Here is a 17,233-nt window from a genome sequence, read left to right as displayed (position 1 = left end):
CTGTCCAGGGGAACCCCAGAGAGATGGGCATTGCTATTGGGATCATATGGCCAGAGAGTGGCTTCTAGAGGCTGGCTCCTACCAATAACCTAACGCAATAACTTAATAGCACTGATTATGAGCACGATATGGGCATACACCCTTGTTGTGTCTCAGCTTGGAGAACATCTCCTAGAAGTGTCAAGCCTTCCCTGGCCATGGTTACTCTTACATCTCTGTCTGAAGATTCACTTGGTTAGCATATGTTAGGTTTTAATTAGAAATAAATAGCATCGGCGGGGCACGGTGGCTCACGCCTGTAATACCAGCACTTTGGGAGGCCGAGGCAGGCGGATCACAAAGTCAGGAGATTGAGACCATCCTGGCTAACACGGTGAAACCCCATCTCTACTAAAAAAAAAATACAAAAAGTTAGCATGGTGGCAGGCGCCTGTAGTTCCAGCTACTTGGGAGACTGAGGCAGGAGAATGGCATGAACCCGGGAGGCAGAGCTTGCAGTGAGCTGAGATCGTGCCACTGCACTCCAGCCTGGGCGACAGAGCGAGAATCCGTCTCAAAAAAAAAAAAAAGAAATGAAGAGCATCAGTTACATGTTTGCCTTTAGAATGGAGAAGGATGGAGGAGAGCAGTGTGAGAGAAGGACGTGAAGATGATTGAGCAGCACAATCAGGGATACAGCCAAGGGAAACACAGCTTCACAATGGCCATGAACGCCTTTGGAGACATGGTAAGCATGCTGTGGGCTGCCCAGCTCTGTGCTTCCCCTCCTCAGTTCTTTACCAAATTAATCTCTTGCTTCTTAACATTTTATTTACTTTTCTTTGAAGACCAATGAAGAATTCAGGCAGGTGATGAATGGTTTTCAATACCAGAAGCACAGGAAGGGGAAACAGTTCCAGGAACGCCTGCTTCTTGAGATCCCCACATCTGTGGACTGGAGAGAGAAAGGCTACATGACTCCTGTGAAGGATCAGGTGAGACTGTGTTAGGTTCAGACCTCCCATCACCCCAGGAAAGCCAAGAAGCAATTGACATTTGTGCTATGGTAGACTGTGCAGCAACATGCAGTTCACTTTTTAAAGGAGTATTTAGCTACATGAGCTAAATACTCATGTTGTTAAAAGTCTTGCTGTGTGTGTGTGTGTGTGTGTGTGTGTGTGTGTGTGGATATCAGCTTTTTTATTCTCTTTTCAGGGTCAGTGTGGCTCTTGTTGGGCTTTTAGTGCAACTGGTGCTCTGGAAGGGCAGATGTTCTGGAAAACAGGCAAACTTATCTCACTGAATGAGCAGAATCTGGTAGACTGCTCTGGGCCTCAAGGCAATGAGGGCTGCAATGGTGGCTTCATGGATAATCCCTTCCGGTATGTTCAGGAGAACGGAGGCCTGGACTCTGAGGCATCCTATCCATATGAAGGAAAGGTAAATGGAGCTCCTTTTCTTGCTGCCATTCCTGCTTGGTTTTACTGGGACACTTTCAGAGATAACAGACACTTTTCAGAATTCACGTTTTAGATGGTGGAATCTCTATCTGCAAAGTGACAGTGTTGTCATTATAAATTATAGCCTTTGCACAGTTCTGTGATTACATGGTTAACATGCAGCTGTTCTTGCTTCTATGTGACATGGAGAATATACAAACCATTCTACATATAATACAGATGTCTCCATTGTGAAAAATGTCTTACAGAAAGTAAACCTAGGGGTCTCGCTGAAGAGAACTGAGCTAATTTTCAGTTTCAAATTAACTATTAATAATAACATTTCACTTCCTTGGATGATTTGTAACAGTGTTGACTTGGAAATTCTATGCTGCAAACTGCTGAGTGTTGTGGTTCTGACTCACATTCCCCAGGAGAAGGATGGTAGTAATCAAGTCGCCTCCCTCTTCACCTTTAAAAGGTTAAAATCTGTAGGTACAATCCCAAGTATTCTGCTGCTAATGACACTGGCTTTGTGGACGTCCCTTCACGGGAGAAGGACCTGGCAAAGGCAGTGGCAACTGTGGGGCCCATCTCTGTTGCTGTTGGTGCAAGCCATGTCTCCTTCCAGTTCTATAAAAAAGGTAAGCATCTTTCTTCATAGAAATTATTGCAGAAAAAAAGTAAACCACCATGACACACCAGCATGATGGACTCTATACACACAATAATCATGCCCAATGCTTCTATTTGATATTACATTGAGCGTATCTCCATGAATACCTGTACTTCATAAGTTTTTATAAATAGCTATGTTATTTATAGTATAGTTTAATTTACTTAAATATTGTCTAATTGTTGTATTCTTATAATTTTTCCAAAGATTTTTACTTCTGTGATTAAATCTGAAAAGAGCCTTTTGAGTCAAGGATTTTGGTGTTCTGTGCTATTTTTAAGATTGATATTCTAGAGTAGAATTACAAGCTTAAAATGAGTGGTCTTTTATGCCTGTAGGAAAGTTTTTTTATGAGGGACTTATGCTAATTTCTATTTCTGCTAGTTGTGGATGAGAGCCTAATTCCCTAGCCTTGATAACAATAGATCTTGTTAAGCCCGATCTGGACTGTGTGTCATTTCACTGATTTTAGAGATGCCTCCCTCCCTGTGGGTGACAGGGTGGGTTACTGTCAGGTGTCCTTGGGAACTTCTCACCCAGCCTTCATTTTATTCTCTCAGGAATTTATTTTGAGCCACGCTGTGACCCTGAAGGCCTGGATCATGCTATGCTGGTGGTTGGCTACAGCTATGAAGGAGCAGACTCAGATAACAATAAATATTGGCTGGTGAAGAACAGGTATAAATTGCCAGAAAGACTTATAGTTGAAATTCAAAAGGGAATCCTTTTTTGCAATCAGTATTTACATACCACAAGCCCCTGATCACATTTCTGAAATCCCAGAAGTCTTTTTCCCCCTTAGGCAGAACACAGAATATTAATGATTGATTGTAACGTCAAGATACTGTCACAAGCATGCTGGGGATATTAATATGGTATTTGTCCCATTGCATGTCTAAATTCTGAACATTTTCTTAATTCTGAAGTATATTGGCTGGAAAGGCATCCTATCCTTTTTCTGTTTCTGATTTTGCAGTTCTGTGAAAGGTCATAGTTTTGGGTCTGGGATTGAAGCGATATGCAGGTTTTGACTCAAGAATTTACAAGGGATGAACAGGAACATCAGCATCACCTGATTCTTTATGTTAAGCTTGTGGCTTCTGGCACACTGTTTAAGTTAATAACCCAGTGTGCTTTATCCTTCCTCTGAAATGGAAAACCTGCTCTCTTTTCAGCTGGGGTAAAAACTGGGGCATGGATGGCTACATAAAGATGGCCAAAGACCGGAGGAACAACTGTGGAATTGCCACAGCAGCCAGCTACCCCACTGTGTGAGCTGATGGATGGTGATGAGGAAGAACTTGACTGAGGATGGCACATCCAAAGGAGGAATTTATCTTCAATCTACCAGCCCCTGCTGTGTGGAATGCACACTTCAATCATTGAAGATCCAAGTGTGAGTGGAATTCTGATATTTTCACACTGGTAAATGTTACCTGTATTTTAATTACTGCTATAAACATGTTTGTATTATTGATTCACTTACTTTGTATTTTCATTTTAAAAGGATATATACAATTTTACTTTTTTAAATAAACTGTAATTTCAAATGTACTGGTGGGGCTTCTTTCTGTTTTGATGCACTGACTTTTTTGTGTAGTTGTATTAGTCTGTTTTCACGCTGATAAAGACATACCCAAGACTGGGCAATTTATAAAAGAAAGAGATTTAATGGACTCACAGTTCCACGTGGTTGGGGAGGCCTCACAATCATGACAGAAGGTGAAAGGCATGTCTCACATGGCAGCAGAAAAGAGAAGAAAATGAGAGTCAAGCGAAAGGGGTTTCCCCTTATAAAACCATCAGCTCTCGTGAGACTTATTCACTATTATGAGAACAGCATGGGAAAGACCTGCCCCCATCATTCAATTACCTCCCATCAGGTTCCTCCCACAACATGTGGGAATTGTGGGAGTTAAAATTCAAGATGAGATTTGGGTGGAACACAGCCAAACCATATCAGTAGTCAAGCATGAAACTGGGCTCTAAGCCATACCTGCTCTACCAGTGGTTCACTAGGAGGAACAGTGGGTGGCCTTCTGGCTCTTCTAGTAACAAATGTGCAGATCTCATGTCAGCTGCCCAGTGGTTGTGTCTGACCCAACTCTTGATTGAAGCAAAATATGACAAACGATCTATAAGGACAAAGGAAAATTGTTTTAATAAAGAAAAAATTCACATTTTTCTTTAAAGTGATCAGACATACATGTAATTTCAATACTGAAAAAGAGCCTTAGAGATCATGTTTATCTCACCCACAATGTTTGCAACCCAGCCAAGTTACAGGGCAAAGCTATCAGGGCCAGTTTCTGGAGCATCTTCCCCAGCTGCTGGTGAAGACCCCATGGCCACTTTGCAGTTGAGGTGAGACAAGGCACTAGTGCGTTGGCAAGGCTGTTTGTCTTTGGGTCCTCAAGGGATGAGGGATAAACTCCAGGGTGTGAGGCTGGGCTTCAGGAATGGTGTGCTGGCCTTGGAAGGTGGAAGACAGATAAGAGGACCCAAACTGAGAGTCTGTGGCCACATTCACACCAAGCTACCTGTAAGCACCTGAATTATTTTAACCAACAGAAAAACTTCCCACATTGTATTGGCTAAAAGAGCACATAGTTTCATCACCTGTGTTTTTTCAAAAGTCTCATGTTCCCACTGAAAAAAAATATAAAAGATAGTTAGAAGTGTTTAGTGAATAGACTCCATAATCTTTCAGGAAGAAAACTAGGAGGACAATGGGGTCTCATCCCACAAAGCCTCCAGCAGGCTCCATTTAAGTTCATCTGAACTGGATCATGTGCCATGCTGGACTCTTACGTGCCCTTCCCTAGTCGTTGCTAAAACCATCTTTTTGACATAAAATGACAAAAATGGCAACTGTGAAATTTTATAATAAAAGTAGCCCATGTTAGCAAGAAGATTGGGAAGATTCCCAAGGTAAATCCCTTAACTGTGCAGGTTGGGTCCTAGATTTGATGCAGTTAGAATTTATGCAGCACCCAACATATGCAGGTTATCACCATGGTGGAAGAGACAGGCCCTGACCTCAAGGAGCTGCAACTGTTAGGGAAAGGGAGGTAATGAGGGAGGGTTTCTGGGAGGAAGGGAAAGACAATATCAACCAGAGCAGCCAGTCACTAAGGGAAGGTGAAGAGGTGAGCATCTTAGCAGAGACTAGCATGTCAGTAACCCTAAGAAATGACTGCAGTGAGAGACCCTGCAAAGTGATTAATTCCAGGTGTTGGGTGATGAAGCTTGCTAAGCAGAGTGTTTGAACATAGGGGACCACTGGAGAGTGCAGGAACAGACCGTTCTGGTTCTCCTCTATTACTGTAAAACAAACCACCCAGAAACTCAGTGGCTTGGTAGAAACATCTTTCACATTTTCCGCCTGGACTTGGCTGTGTGGTTTCACGGGGAGACATCTGTAGGCTCTATCTGTGCTGGAGACATCTGTAGGGCTTGATGGGACTAGACATCTGCAGGGCTTGACGAGACTAGATATCTGCAAACCCTCACTCAGAGGGCTGGTTGCAGATGCTGGTGTTGGCTGGGCATTTAGCTTGGGCTGTTGACCAGAGCACCTGCCTGGGGCCTCTCCATGGCTTGGGCTTCTCACAGCATCAACGTTGGGAAAAATATATACATATACCTTGGCAAACTTTAAACACTGAATTGCACAGGTGTTTATGTTCATCTTTATTATTAAATAAATTAACAAAAAAAGTATGAGGAGATTTGGTCTCTTTTCTTCAGTAATACAGTTTTAAAATCTCATAATTAACATAATTAAAGTTTTTTATACTTATACTTTCAGTAAGTATTTATTAGTCATTTTTATTTATTTATTTACTTTTTTTGAGATGAGGTTTGGCTCTTGTTGCCCAGGCTGGTGTGCAATGGCACGATCTCAGCTCACTGCAACCTCTGCCTTCCGGGTTCAAACGATTCTCCTGCCTCAGCCTCCCGAGTAACTGGGATTACAGGCATGTGCCACCATGCCCAGCTAATTTTGTATTTTTAGTAGAGATGGGGTTTCTCCATGTTGGTCAGGCTGGTCTTGAACTGCCAACCTCAGTTGATCCACCTGCCTTGGTTATAATCTAACCTAATTAAAATCTTTTTAAAAGCAGGACAAAAAATTCAACATTTTGTAAGATTATAGCTACATTAAAATATGTCTAGAAAATACAGCCAGAGGAAATAAAAACTTTCATTGCCTCAAATTGCCGCAAAGCCAAGGGGCACTGCCCATGGCCAGGGAGGGTGAGCCCTGGAAGCACAGAGGTTGCTGACTCCCAGCCCAGCAGCAGCTGGACACTCAGCCCCCAGTGCCTGGTTTCTCCTTGCATGTGAATCCAGGTCCCAGCATCTTGTCATTGACAGGAGCAGCCCTGGCTCACCCTCTTGGAAAACAGAAAGATGCTCATGGAGGCTGGCTGTGAGGCAACCTGAGGGCTCTGAAGACCTCCTGTGGGGCTCACACTGGGGCCAGAGCCTCAGCCTCTGACACCCGAGAATGGAGTAGGCAGGATAGGTGGGGCAGAGAAGAAGAAAGTTCTCCGGATGTCCTGGTTAGTCACCCTGACCCTGGGAAATGCACACTCACGGCTGAATCAGGGAGAATCAAGTCTTTTGGCCAGAAAAACAAGCCATTATGGCCAGCGAAGCGCTCACTAAGCACACGCAAATACACATATATGTGCACCCACAAACACATAGAATTACACACATGCTCAATACACACATAGGTACATGCACACTAACTCATTACACATATGAGCATGTATGCACACAACACACCTATACACATACACTTATGTACAGATGCCCAAATACACACATACTCACACCCTTACACAATACGCATGTATATACATGTAGTCCTGACACACATTCACACACATGTGCACACACACCTACATACACACCACAGTATAATACACTTAGTAGAGTAGTATCGGGGGGCCTCAGTTGTGGTCAGATGGCCTGACACTTAGTCTGAATTGTTAATCATTGAACTGTGTAATTTTGTCTAAATCTTTTCATCTCTGCTTCCAGCCCCCAAAAGAGTGCGGTTGACTGAAATCATCTGGAAGTTCTCTTTAGTTGTAAAATTCTGTGATTTCAATGGAAAAAGACGGTATCATCCACCCAGAGCTCACCTGAGCTCCTTCTCTGTACCCTGAGGAGGATCCTGGGGGCTGGAGTCACAGCATAGGGTGCTTTGGAGGCCATCCTCACCCAGCGCCAGCCCCAAGAGTGTTGCCACCAGGGATAGCCCAGCATCTCCACAGACCTCTGCTGTGGGCATTCCTGTGACTTCTTCCCTGCCCCTCCTCCCCATGCCTATGCACTTCTTCCCTCCTTTCTGATCAAGAATATGCCTTGGGAGCAAGTAGGCAGGAACCAGCAATCTTCTGAGGCCCAGCGCTTCCAGAAAGAGGTCGGCAGCTGTCTGTCCTGGGGACGTTTCCTGGTGGAGGTGGAAGGGGGCTCACTGCTCCTTAACACGCTCTTTCAAGAGTGCCTCCCTGGTTTACTCTTTCTGGTCAGGGCATTCATTTGGAGCAGACAAGCCTGTTCCCTGTCCCAACTCAACATCTGGAAGTTGCTGGGTCATGGGCTCCAGGTGTTGTTTGGAGCCTCTCATCAGCATGTGACTTTTGGTTGTGATGATAAAGTCTGACCGCACCTCAGGTTGTCACCCAAAGCTCAGCTACAATCTCTACAAATTACCCCTGAAAGCAAATTTCTCAGGCAACTGTGGAGCTCAGCCCGTGGCCTGGTAGGTGAGCCAGGATGTGGCCCTCACTGGGCATTTCATACCTGTGGCCAGCACAGGGCTGGCACCATAGTGGTACCCAACAGCCTCTTGTTGGAAGAATGAATTTGAGCACCCCACTCCTCATGAACAGCTTGGCCTGATTAAGTTCTCAGGAATCCAAAGGCCTGCAAACACGATGACATCCTCCCACATATGAATTCAAACTGAACAAAAACCCTGAAAACTAAAAAAAAAAAAAAAAAAAAAAGGGAAAAAAAAAGAAAATGAGCCAAGGAACAATCACTTCTTCCCATTAGGAAGACCACTTTGTACTTTGTAGGTGGTTATTTTGAAAATAACAATCTTTTACTTTTCTTATCCCCATTTCTCTAGGGGCCTCTGCTTTGCTGGGCTGCTCTAAATACAATGGGTAGTCCTGTACTTCACTCTGCCAGATTTATTGTTACCTGGACATTTTTAGGTGCCAGCTTTATCTTTTTATTTTTATTTTCAAAATGTGGTAAAACATAAATAACATAAAATTGATCATTTTAACCATCTTGAACCGCACAGATTGGTGGCATTAAATGCATTCACATTTTTATGCAACCAACACCACCATCCATCCATGAATACTTTCATCCTGCAAAACAGAAACCATCTTTTTACTCCGCTAGCAACCATGCCCTCCTCTCTAGCTTATATTTATTTTATGCTACATAGAATATCCTAGAAGCAGAGAATCTGAGCAGTGGAGGGCACCTGGTAAGGTTATCTCTTCCAAACACCTGCCCTTCAGCAAAACCACACGTGGGGTAGACTGAGCCAGGCAGAATCAACCTTGGTTTTTTTTGTTTTTTTTTTGTTTTTTTTTTATTTTTTTATTATACTTTAAGTTTTAGGGTACATGTGCACATTGTGCAGGTTAGTTACAAATGTATACATGTGCCATGCTGGTGCACTGCACCCACTAACTCGTCATCTAGAATTAGGTAAATCTCCCAATGCTATCCCTCCCCCCTCCCCACCACAGTCCCCAGAGTGTGATATTCCCCTTCCTGTGTCCATGTGATCTCATTGTTCAATTCCCACCTATGAGTGAGAATATGCGGTGTTTGGTTTCAACCTTGTTTTTAAATGTACAAAGCTAGGCCTTCTTTGGAAGTCACGTATTTGAAATATCAAGTTGGAAAATTCTTTTTCTAAAGTAAAATTTTTCTTTGTCATTTCCTCCAGTTACTCTTTTTCTTTTTCAGATTGAAAATAACCAGTTACTGTCCTCAGGGAATCAACAATTTCATGAGCAGTGACTTCCTGGGAGGCCGTGGTTCTCAAACGTTAGCCGGCCTCAGTGTCAGCTGGAGGGGTTATGAAAGCACAGATCGCTGCACCTAACCCCAGAGTTTTAGATCCCAGGGGTCCAAGGAGGACTCCAGAAGTTGCATTTCCAGCAAATTCCCATGTGATGCTGATGCTATTGGACTGGGGACCCCATTTTAAGAAATGCTGCTATAAGGCCCAGTGCTAGGAAATCTGAAGGATAGAAATATGCAGGTACCTAAGAGGTGGGAACAAATGGAATTAACAACGTAAATGGGTTAAACTTCACGTGGAAAGTGCCAAACGCCCTTCACATAAGCCCTTTGCTGTCATAGAGCTCACAAGCTCAGGGTGCGGTGCAGCAGGCTGACGTGAACAGTAGTTTGGGATGTCAGTCTTTCATACCAGGAACTGTGTGGACACTGCAGGGGAGCACAGCGCTCAGGCTGGATGAGGAAGGGGCCGGGGATGGCTTCCTGCAGACCTGGAAGCATCAGGAGCCATTCCTGGGTGGATTCTTAAAGAAAAGAAGGTGTCCAGACAAAGGGGCCGGGCGAGGCACATGCTCTTCCAGCAGAGGAACAACGTGGAACTGAAAAGGGGACATGGAGCATTCACGGGGCAGCAAGCTGTGCAAGTGTCCCCAAGGGGAGCGTGGAAGTGAGGCAGTGAGGACTGAGTGCAGAGGCGGGCAGGGCGAGACCCAGAAGGCATGGTAACACAGGAGGAGGAGCCCAGGTGATATTCTGAAGGCTCCTTTGACATCAAGGACAGAGAAAGCTTTGCTAAGACTCCATATAAGGGGGCATCAGAGAGGAAAGGAGAAGCAGGAACACAGCTCTCTCCAGTCCTCTAGGTCCTCCACTATAGGATAGCCTAGGTGCAGACAAAATTTCCTTTCCTTTTTGTTTTGTTGGAAGATTTTGGAATTGCATGGAGGAAAACTTGTAAAGACACTGGGCAAGCCTAGAACCAAAACGAACACAAAGAGGATACAGAAGGTGGGTCTGGAGGTGAACAGAGGAGGCTTCCAACTCCATCTTGTCTTGTGCCGCAGTCTCTGTATTTAAATAGAGACCTAATTCCCTCACAAGACCCACAGGACCTCACAGGGGCTGGCCTCCCTGCTGTTTTCAGCCTGAGCTCACAGGCGCTGGCCCTCACTCTTCCTGCTCCCGCTCCATAAGCCTCTTTCAAACTGGGTTTGCCAGGCTGTCTTCTGCCCCAACCCTTTCCCCAGGTGGTTTCCTCCATCTGGAGTAGTCTTGCCCTCACCTGACTAATTAACTACATTTAATCTAAGACCCACTCCCTCAGGGCAATCTGATCTACCTGCATAGGTTCAATCTCTACTCTTAGAGGGTTTTAAGCATTGGGTACTTTTACTTGATAGCACTTAGTGGTTGTTATTTGTGTAATTAGTTGTTGAATGTCTCTTCTACTAGAACAGGGGTCAGCAAACCATAGCCAGCTTTGGCCTGAAGCCTGATTTTGTAAATAAAATGTTAATGGAGGAGATCAGGTGCCTACAGGGTCATATTGCTGGAGATGTGGAGTGACCGATCAAGATCAACATATTTTGGTTCATTTGGATGATCGACTTAACAGAGAGCTTCCATATTTTTATCTATTTAATATTTCTTTGTTGCCAGGGCATGACATTTTCTTTGTTAAAGAGAAATATTAAAGAAAAAAAAGAATGCACAGGGAGTTAATATGAAATATTGTGTTCTCACCAAGTGAAGGCCAAAAGGCTTCATTACAGGATGTGCAAAGGAAGCCTCTTTGTAACTTACATAAGGACAAGTGGTGGAAGCAGCCAGTTACTGCAAAGCACACCGCCAACAGGCGGGTCTCAGGAGAGTCTGCATGTGGACAGGGGGCGCCACTTCCTCACAGCGGAGGGGAGTGACTGTTCTGCCTTTGTTCCATTATATTAATATTGTCATTTGAATTTTATGAGGTCTCTGCATTTGTTGATCTGCAAGTTTCTTTAGGTTTTATGGTTGCAAGGTATCTACATGCCTACATTCTTTATATCTAGTTTTAAGGTTACATATAATTAATATATATAATATTTAATTAAAATTTAAAATATGTAAGATATATATTATAAAATATATAGACACATGAACAGAGGCAGAGCAACAAGAATAAGGTTTTAATTTACAATCAGGACAGAGAAGAGCCCATCAAAGTAAACAGGCAAGGGGAAGAGGGGCACCTGGAAATAGCAGTGGGCATCCTGCCAGTTCAAAGAATAGAGACCTGGCTGGGGGCTTTGGTCAGCCAGATGAACAGTCAAGCCGGGGAGGGCACAGCTGATGATGACACATGCTGGCTTCTTCTTCTGTCCACAGGGGAGTGCCTCAAATACACTGTGGTTCTGATTGGGCTCATCAGCCCCACATCCTCCTCCAACACACACACAAACACACACACACACACACACACACACACACACACACACACACACACACTTTGAGGTTTGGGGCCTCTGGCTTTTATAAGGAGAGAGCAGCTTAAATTTAACTTCAATGGACTGAGTCCCTTCCTCCAGGAGCAATGTCCATTCATGGGGACCATATGTGGAGGGAGACTTGCTTCTTATTTGTTCCCCATCATACCACCTGTGTGTACCAGGTGGGCCTTGGGTGCTCTTTCTGAATGGGGACCCGAATTGTGTTCAGTTGCAGCAGTTGTGGTGCCATCCCCCATCGCACAATCTGTTCTGGAGGAGGATGTTGCAGAGGCGCTGCTCCATAAACTGGAGGTGCCTGGAGGAGCCCCGATGGGAAGGCTTGGAAAAACAGGGGCACTGGGGACAGAGGCTTTTCATTGCTGCCCATCAGGGGGCCCCAAGTGTGGGCTGAGGGGTGGGCCTGGAGAATATGAATGTAGCCAGGCAGACGTAAGCCGATATCTTTTCAGGGTGCCTCTACTGTGCACTGAATTTGGGAAATTAAGAGGGTGCTCACTCTGGAGCTTGGTGAAGATTTGAAAACCACAGCGTTAGTAGTGGAAGTCATGTCCATAGCAAAGAGCTGAGGGCTCAAGGAGGCTTCAAGGTCAGGTGGGCAGATGCCCTTGCTGTGATGGTGGAAATGGCTGCTGTGGAATTCATCTGCTGATGAGTGATAGCAGGGATCCCGGTGGAAGGTGCTGGAAGAGGAGTTGGGGAGAAAAGAGGAGGAGAGGAAAACACATATGGGTGTAGGAGGCTCCCTTCTGAAGGGAAGCTGGAAGGAGAAAGATGCGGGGCTAGGAGGTATGGGGCAGGGCTGAGAGGTCAGAGGTGCTGAAGCTGCAGCTGAATGAGGGCAGCCTCCTTTCTCATTAGATGGAACCCCCAAAATGGGGGCAAGGTCAGCAGGAAGACCCAGGGGAGAGTTAGGAATTATGGATATCAATTTTTACTCAATTATTGGTGTGGGCGAAGGTGGAGGGGCAGGCAGGGTGAGGGGCCCAGCAGCCATGTGGGCCAAGTCAGAGGTAGGAGGAGGAGCTGGGATCTGTGAAGTGTAGGTGGCCCGGGCAGGGAGTCTCAGTAGGTGTGGAGACAGCAGGGGCAGGCTGGGTGGCACTGCAGTTTGCCATGTCTTCTTTTTTGAGGCGGAATCTCGTTCTGTCGCCAGGCTGGAGTGCAGTGGTGCAATCTCCACTCACTGCAACCTCCACCTCCCGAGTTCAAGCCATTGTCCTGCCTCAGCCTCCTGAGTAGCTGGGACTACAGGCACGAGCCACCATGCCCGGCTAATTTTTGTATTTTCAGTAAAGACGGGGTTTCACCGTGTTGGCCAGGATGGTCTCGATCTCTCGACCTCATGATCTGCCCGCCTCAGCTTCCCAAAGTGCTCGGATTACGGGTGTGAGCCACCATGCCTGCCCTGCCATGTCTTCTTTATCTTCTCAAGCAGCTGTTTTAGTCTCCTGGATTCTGATGTTCTACTGGTGTTCTTCTTATCCATGTTGCCCAGGAATCCCTCAGGAGATAGGCAGGGAAGCTTAGCAGGTGGGGGCAGGTCATCTCTATTCCACCTCTATTGCCGGGGAGGGGTTGGTGGCAGCAGCAGTGGTGGTCCTGACAGTTTTCTTTCGCTGGACCCGTGGCCGGCAGCTCTGGGTGGAGTATAGCTACTTGATGCAAGAGCTTCAGGATCCTTGGGCTGCATCTCCTTCCCCCGCATTAGCAAGCCTGGAGAGCTGGGCAGATGGTCTTTACCCAACACCTTCAAGGCTGCCTTCTCTGGCCACAGGGAGCAGCCCGGAACTGGGAAAGGGATTATTATCCTTAATATTATCCATAATATTCCAAAAGTTCTCAAAAATTGGTAAGAAAAGGCACAACATCCCAATGGGAAAGTGGCACCACACACTCTGGACTGTTTCCGCTGCTCAGTGGCCTGAGTATAAGTGCAGCCAGTGCTTGTCTGCCTCTCCTCTCCCTGCCTGTGATGCCCCCTCAGAAGGTGTCTCCCCATTTTTTCTATCAGTGCTTCACTGATAGAAAAATGCCGCACTTCCCACGCAAGGCTCTAGTTCCAGACATGCTTCCAGAATTCTCGGGAAACCCCCTCCTCTCCCCTGAAAACCCCACCCTTGCACATTAGATATCCTGGTTTTCCTGTTGGGGTCCCATTATGGCATCATCAGCAGATGGGGCACAGTCTCCTGAGGCCTGGGAGGAATCTTTCCCAGAAACCAGGGTGTGGGGACTTCTGACTAAATCAAGGGAAGGTTTTCATGGAGAAAGTCAACAAAAAGTGAACATTCTAATTTCAAAAATAGTCTCCTCATTGCACTTCAAATTAAGGGACTTGGAAAAAGGGGAGCAGGGAGCTGGGTGTTTAATGGGTTCAGAGTCTGATACTGGGATGATGAGAAAGTTCTTGAGATGAATTGGCGGTGATGGTGAGAAAACAATGTGAATAAACTTAACGCCAATAAACCCTGTACTCAAAAATGATGAAAATGGTAGTTTCTGTTAAATCTGTTTTACCTCAATAAAAAGTAAATAAAGTTTTGTTCCCAGTGGGCAGGTAAGTAGGGGAAACTCTCTTGCCACCTCTTGGCAAGAGCCTGAGAAACAGTTGGGCTCCCCAGCAGTGTGAGCTCTTCTGAGGGCAGTGGTGACAGCCCGAGAGACAGTTGAGTGTAGCAAGGGCAGGTGCAGGTCCCTGGTCCCAGAATGTGAGTGTGGCTAGCCAGCCTCGACTTCTGCCTGCCTAGGAGGCATCCTAGGAGGTGAGCCTGAGTGAGCAGGGGTGAGCTCTGTGTGTCCTGTGTGCAGCAGCAGATTATCTTTCCGCCCGTGCAGAGAGGGGAGAAAGCCATGATGATGGGACCTGGTTTGGCTGAGAATCCCCAAAGGCCCAGGAGCTCCTTAACCTTACATTAAAACACAAAAGAGAGCTCAGCAGAGGCCACCACACCCAGCTAATTTTTGTATGTTTAGTAAAGACAGAGTTTCACCATGTTGGCCAGACTGGTCCCGAACTCCTGACCTCAGGTGATCCACCTGCCTCCGCCTCCCAAAGTGCTGGGATTACAAGCATGAGCCACCACGCCCAGCCTTCATTACCCTTTATTATTCATTTTTTTATTATTGTTTGTCTCTGCCTATCAACCATTGTGCTCATCACTCACCTGACAAATATCACATCTTGAGTAGATACTTGTAGAATGAATGAATATGATTTCACTTCAAGACCTAAGGAGTGGAGGCAATGGTGGACTACTAGAACAGGTGTCTCTAAGTGTGTTTGTATAAGACATTCTAGACCTCTAGAATGTCTCTTCTACTAGAACTCAGCCTTGATGACCTTATGCCCAGCGATGGAGAGCATTCATGAAGCATTTAAGGGGGCTGGCCTGCAGGGAAGCAGTCTTGGACAAGTTCAACCTGCCCCCATGCCACTTCAACAATCAAAATTTTTATCACTCCTCCTTGCTTCCTTTACTCCTTCAAAAAGCACAGAGTTTTTCATGGGGTTGCACATCGTTCATTTTACAAACACTATTAACATCATTTCATTAAAAATGACATCCTAACCCCAATTAACTAAGAAATACATAATGCAGAATAAGTAGCAGTTTGCCCTAAGACCATTAGCAACATTCAGGGACATATACATTTTCCTCAATTTCTTCATTGTGCTAATGGGCAGTGAAGAGTTGGTGTTTGAGAACTCCTCAGATATTTGGTGTGCTATCAGGGGCATTGCTGAAAGCAGGAATCTTAGCGGCTGGGAGTCACCGTGTGGGCAGAGGAGGAGAGGAGACAGAGACTGTGTGGAGAGGTGAGGCTCTGTGCTGTCAGTGAGGGCTGTTCTCTGCCCCCATCTCTTCCAGTCCCTTTTTATCTCTGCCATCCCAGGAATGATGGAAGTGCCTGAGGAAGACTACCTGGGTTTCCTGATGAGTTACTGGCAGACTGCCTCTGTGGGACAAGAGGGTCACCTGCAAGCCAGACAGTCCAAATCCTCCCTGAAACACATCACTCTCCACTCACTGCTTACCAATTCCCTTCAAGGCTGCTCCAGCTGCACATTTTTAAAAGTTGTTCTATTCAATGAGAAGACATAGACACAGGGAGGGGAACATCACACACCGGGGCCTGTCAGGGGGTCAGGGGGTCAGGGTCAAGGGGAGGGAGAGCATTAGGACAAATACCTAATGCAGGCAGGGCTTAAAACCTAGACGATGGGTTGATAGGTGCAACAAACCACCATGGCCCATGTATACCTATGTAATGAAACTGTACATTCTGCACATGTATCCTGGAACTTTAAAATAAAATAAAAACTTTTTAAAAAGTTGTTCTATTAAGATATGGTCTGTGGTTTGGGAAAATGGTGACTCCTTGTCCTGTTCTTAGAGAAATATTTCATTTTGTAGGGATGACTGGCCCGGGGGCCCAAAATCTCACTGTCAGTCTGCTCTGGTTCTTCAGCAAATGCTTTGAATCAGGGTTGATGGTGGCAAAAATTGGTAGTCAACACCTTCAGCATCGTGGTCCTTCCCTTGCATCACTGGCCAAGCTTCACTCTGGTGAATTCCACATATAAGGCTTGCCCAGCCCTGTCTCATTCTCTTGGATGAGCCACAGCCATGCTACCCACAAGGACCAGGCACTTCCTCTGCACACTCTGTGGATAGCAGTCATTTCCCTGAATCCATGAAAGCATCATCCGCTTAAACCACTATTTCTTAGTGTTGTTTTTTGCAACTTTGAATTCCACAATTTCTGTTTCATTCTCTGCATAAATTGGAGAATACTTGTGAAAATTCCTTAACTCACAGTCCATTTTCTGTAACATTAGTCTTAGCCCTTTTAAAATCCTGGGCCTTGCTCTCTTGAAGTTTTTCTGGGATTGAGGCCAGTGGGATGGCAAAGCTGCTGTCACTGAGGTATGGCCTGGAGAGTCCTTGGGTATCTGGGGGAGAAGGCAGGGCCACCAGCATGGGAGCCAGGAATAGGGGACGACTCCAGGGGATGAAGCCCAAGGAAGACTCAGCATGTCAGGTGCAGATCAGCGCAGGATGAGGCCCTGAAGTGTGGGTGACCAGCCACTCACAGGGGGAATGAGGCTCTTTGGCCCTATTTCTCATGGGGCTGGTATGTGGGGCCCCAGGTGTCCCTGTGCTCAGAGCCTCAGCTTGCAGTGAGCCCCTGTCAGCCCCTCCATGGGAGTTGGGAGTTACAGGGGGCCATGAGCAGCTCTCCTGGGGGAAGTTCCTTGTCCTGGGATGGGGGCATCCGTCCCTCAGGCCCCACCTGTCCTTTTGGGCTCCAAGCGCAGAAAGTTGCAATCTCGTTCTTCACATGGAGACCAAATGTGTCCCAAGCCAGGCTGCAGCACACACATGAGGGCTTAGGTAAACAGGCCAAAGCCCACTGCTCCCCCTGACAAGGGCAAATGTAACAGAAAACAAAGTGGACAGACTTCAGAGAATGTCGGGGAGCTGCCCCAGAGGTGGAAGCCAGGAACGCGGGACAGCTGGTGCCTGACTGAGGGTGCCCATCACCACAGCCCACGTCCTCGTGCATTTCCACAG

The 17,233-nt window shown here is 46.1% G+C and overlaps 1 protein-coding gene across 1 annotated transcript; it reads left to right on the top strand.

The window, feature by feature from the left end:
• Positions 1-3,597, top strand: LOC129393153 (procathepsin L-like). Its single transcript, XM_055092336.1, has 6 exons — positions 1-727; positions 828-974; positions 1,195-1,419; positions 1,900-2,062; positions 2,655-2,772; positions 3,270-3,597. The coding sequence occupies exons 1-6, from the start codon at positions 650-652 to the stop codon at positions 3,367-3,369; spliced, it is 831 nt and encodes a 276-aa protein (XP_054948311.1). The 5' UTR covers positions 1-649; the 3' UTR covers positions 3,370-3,597.
• The last annotated feature ends 13,636 nt before the right edge of the window (positions 3,598-17,233 follow it).

This window comes from Pan paniscus, chromosome 8 (assembly GCF_029289425.2).
Source record: "Pan paniscus chromosome 8, NHGRI_mPanPan1-v2.0_pri, whole genome shotgun sequence".
NCBI lineage: Eukaryota > Metazoa > Chordata > Mammalia > Primates > Hominidae > Pan > Pan paniscus.
The sequence above is the reverse complement of the archived record's forward strand: the minus strand, read 5'-3'. Positions and strand labels throughout refer to the sequence as shown.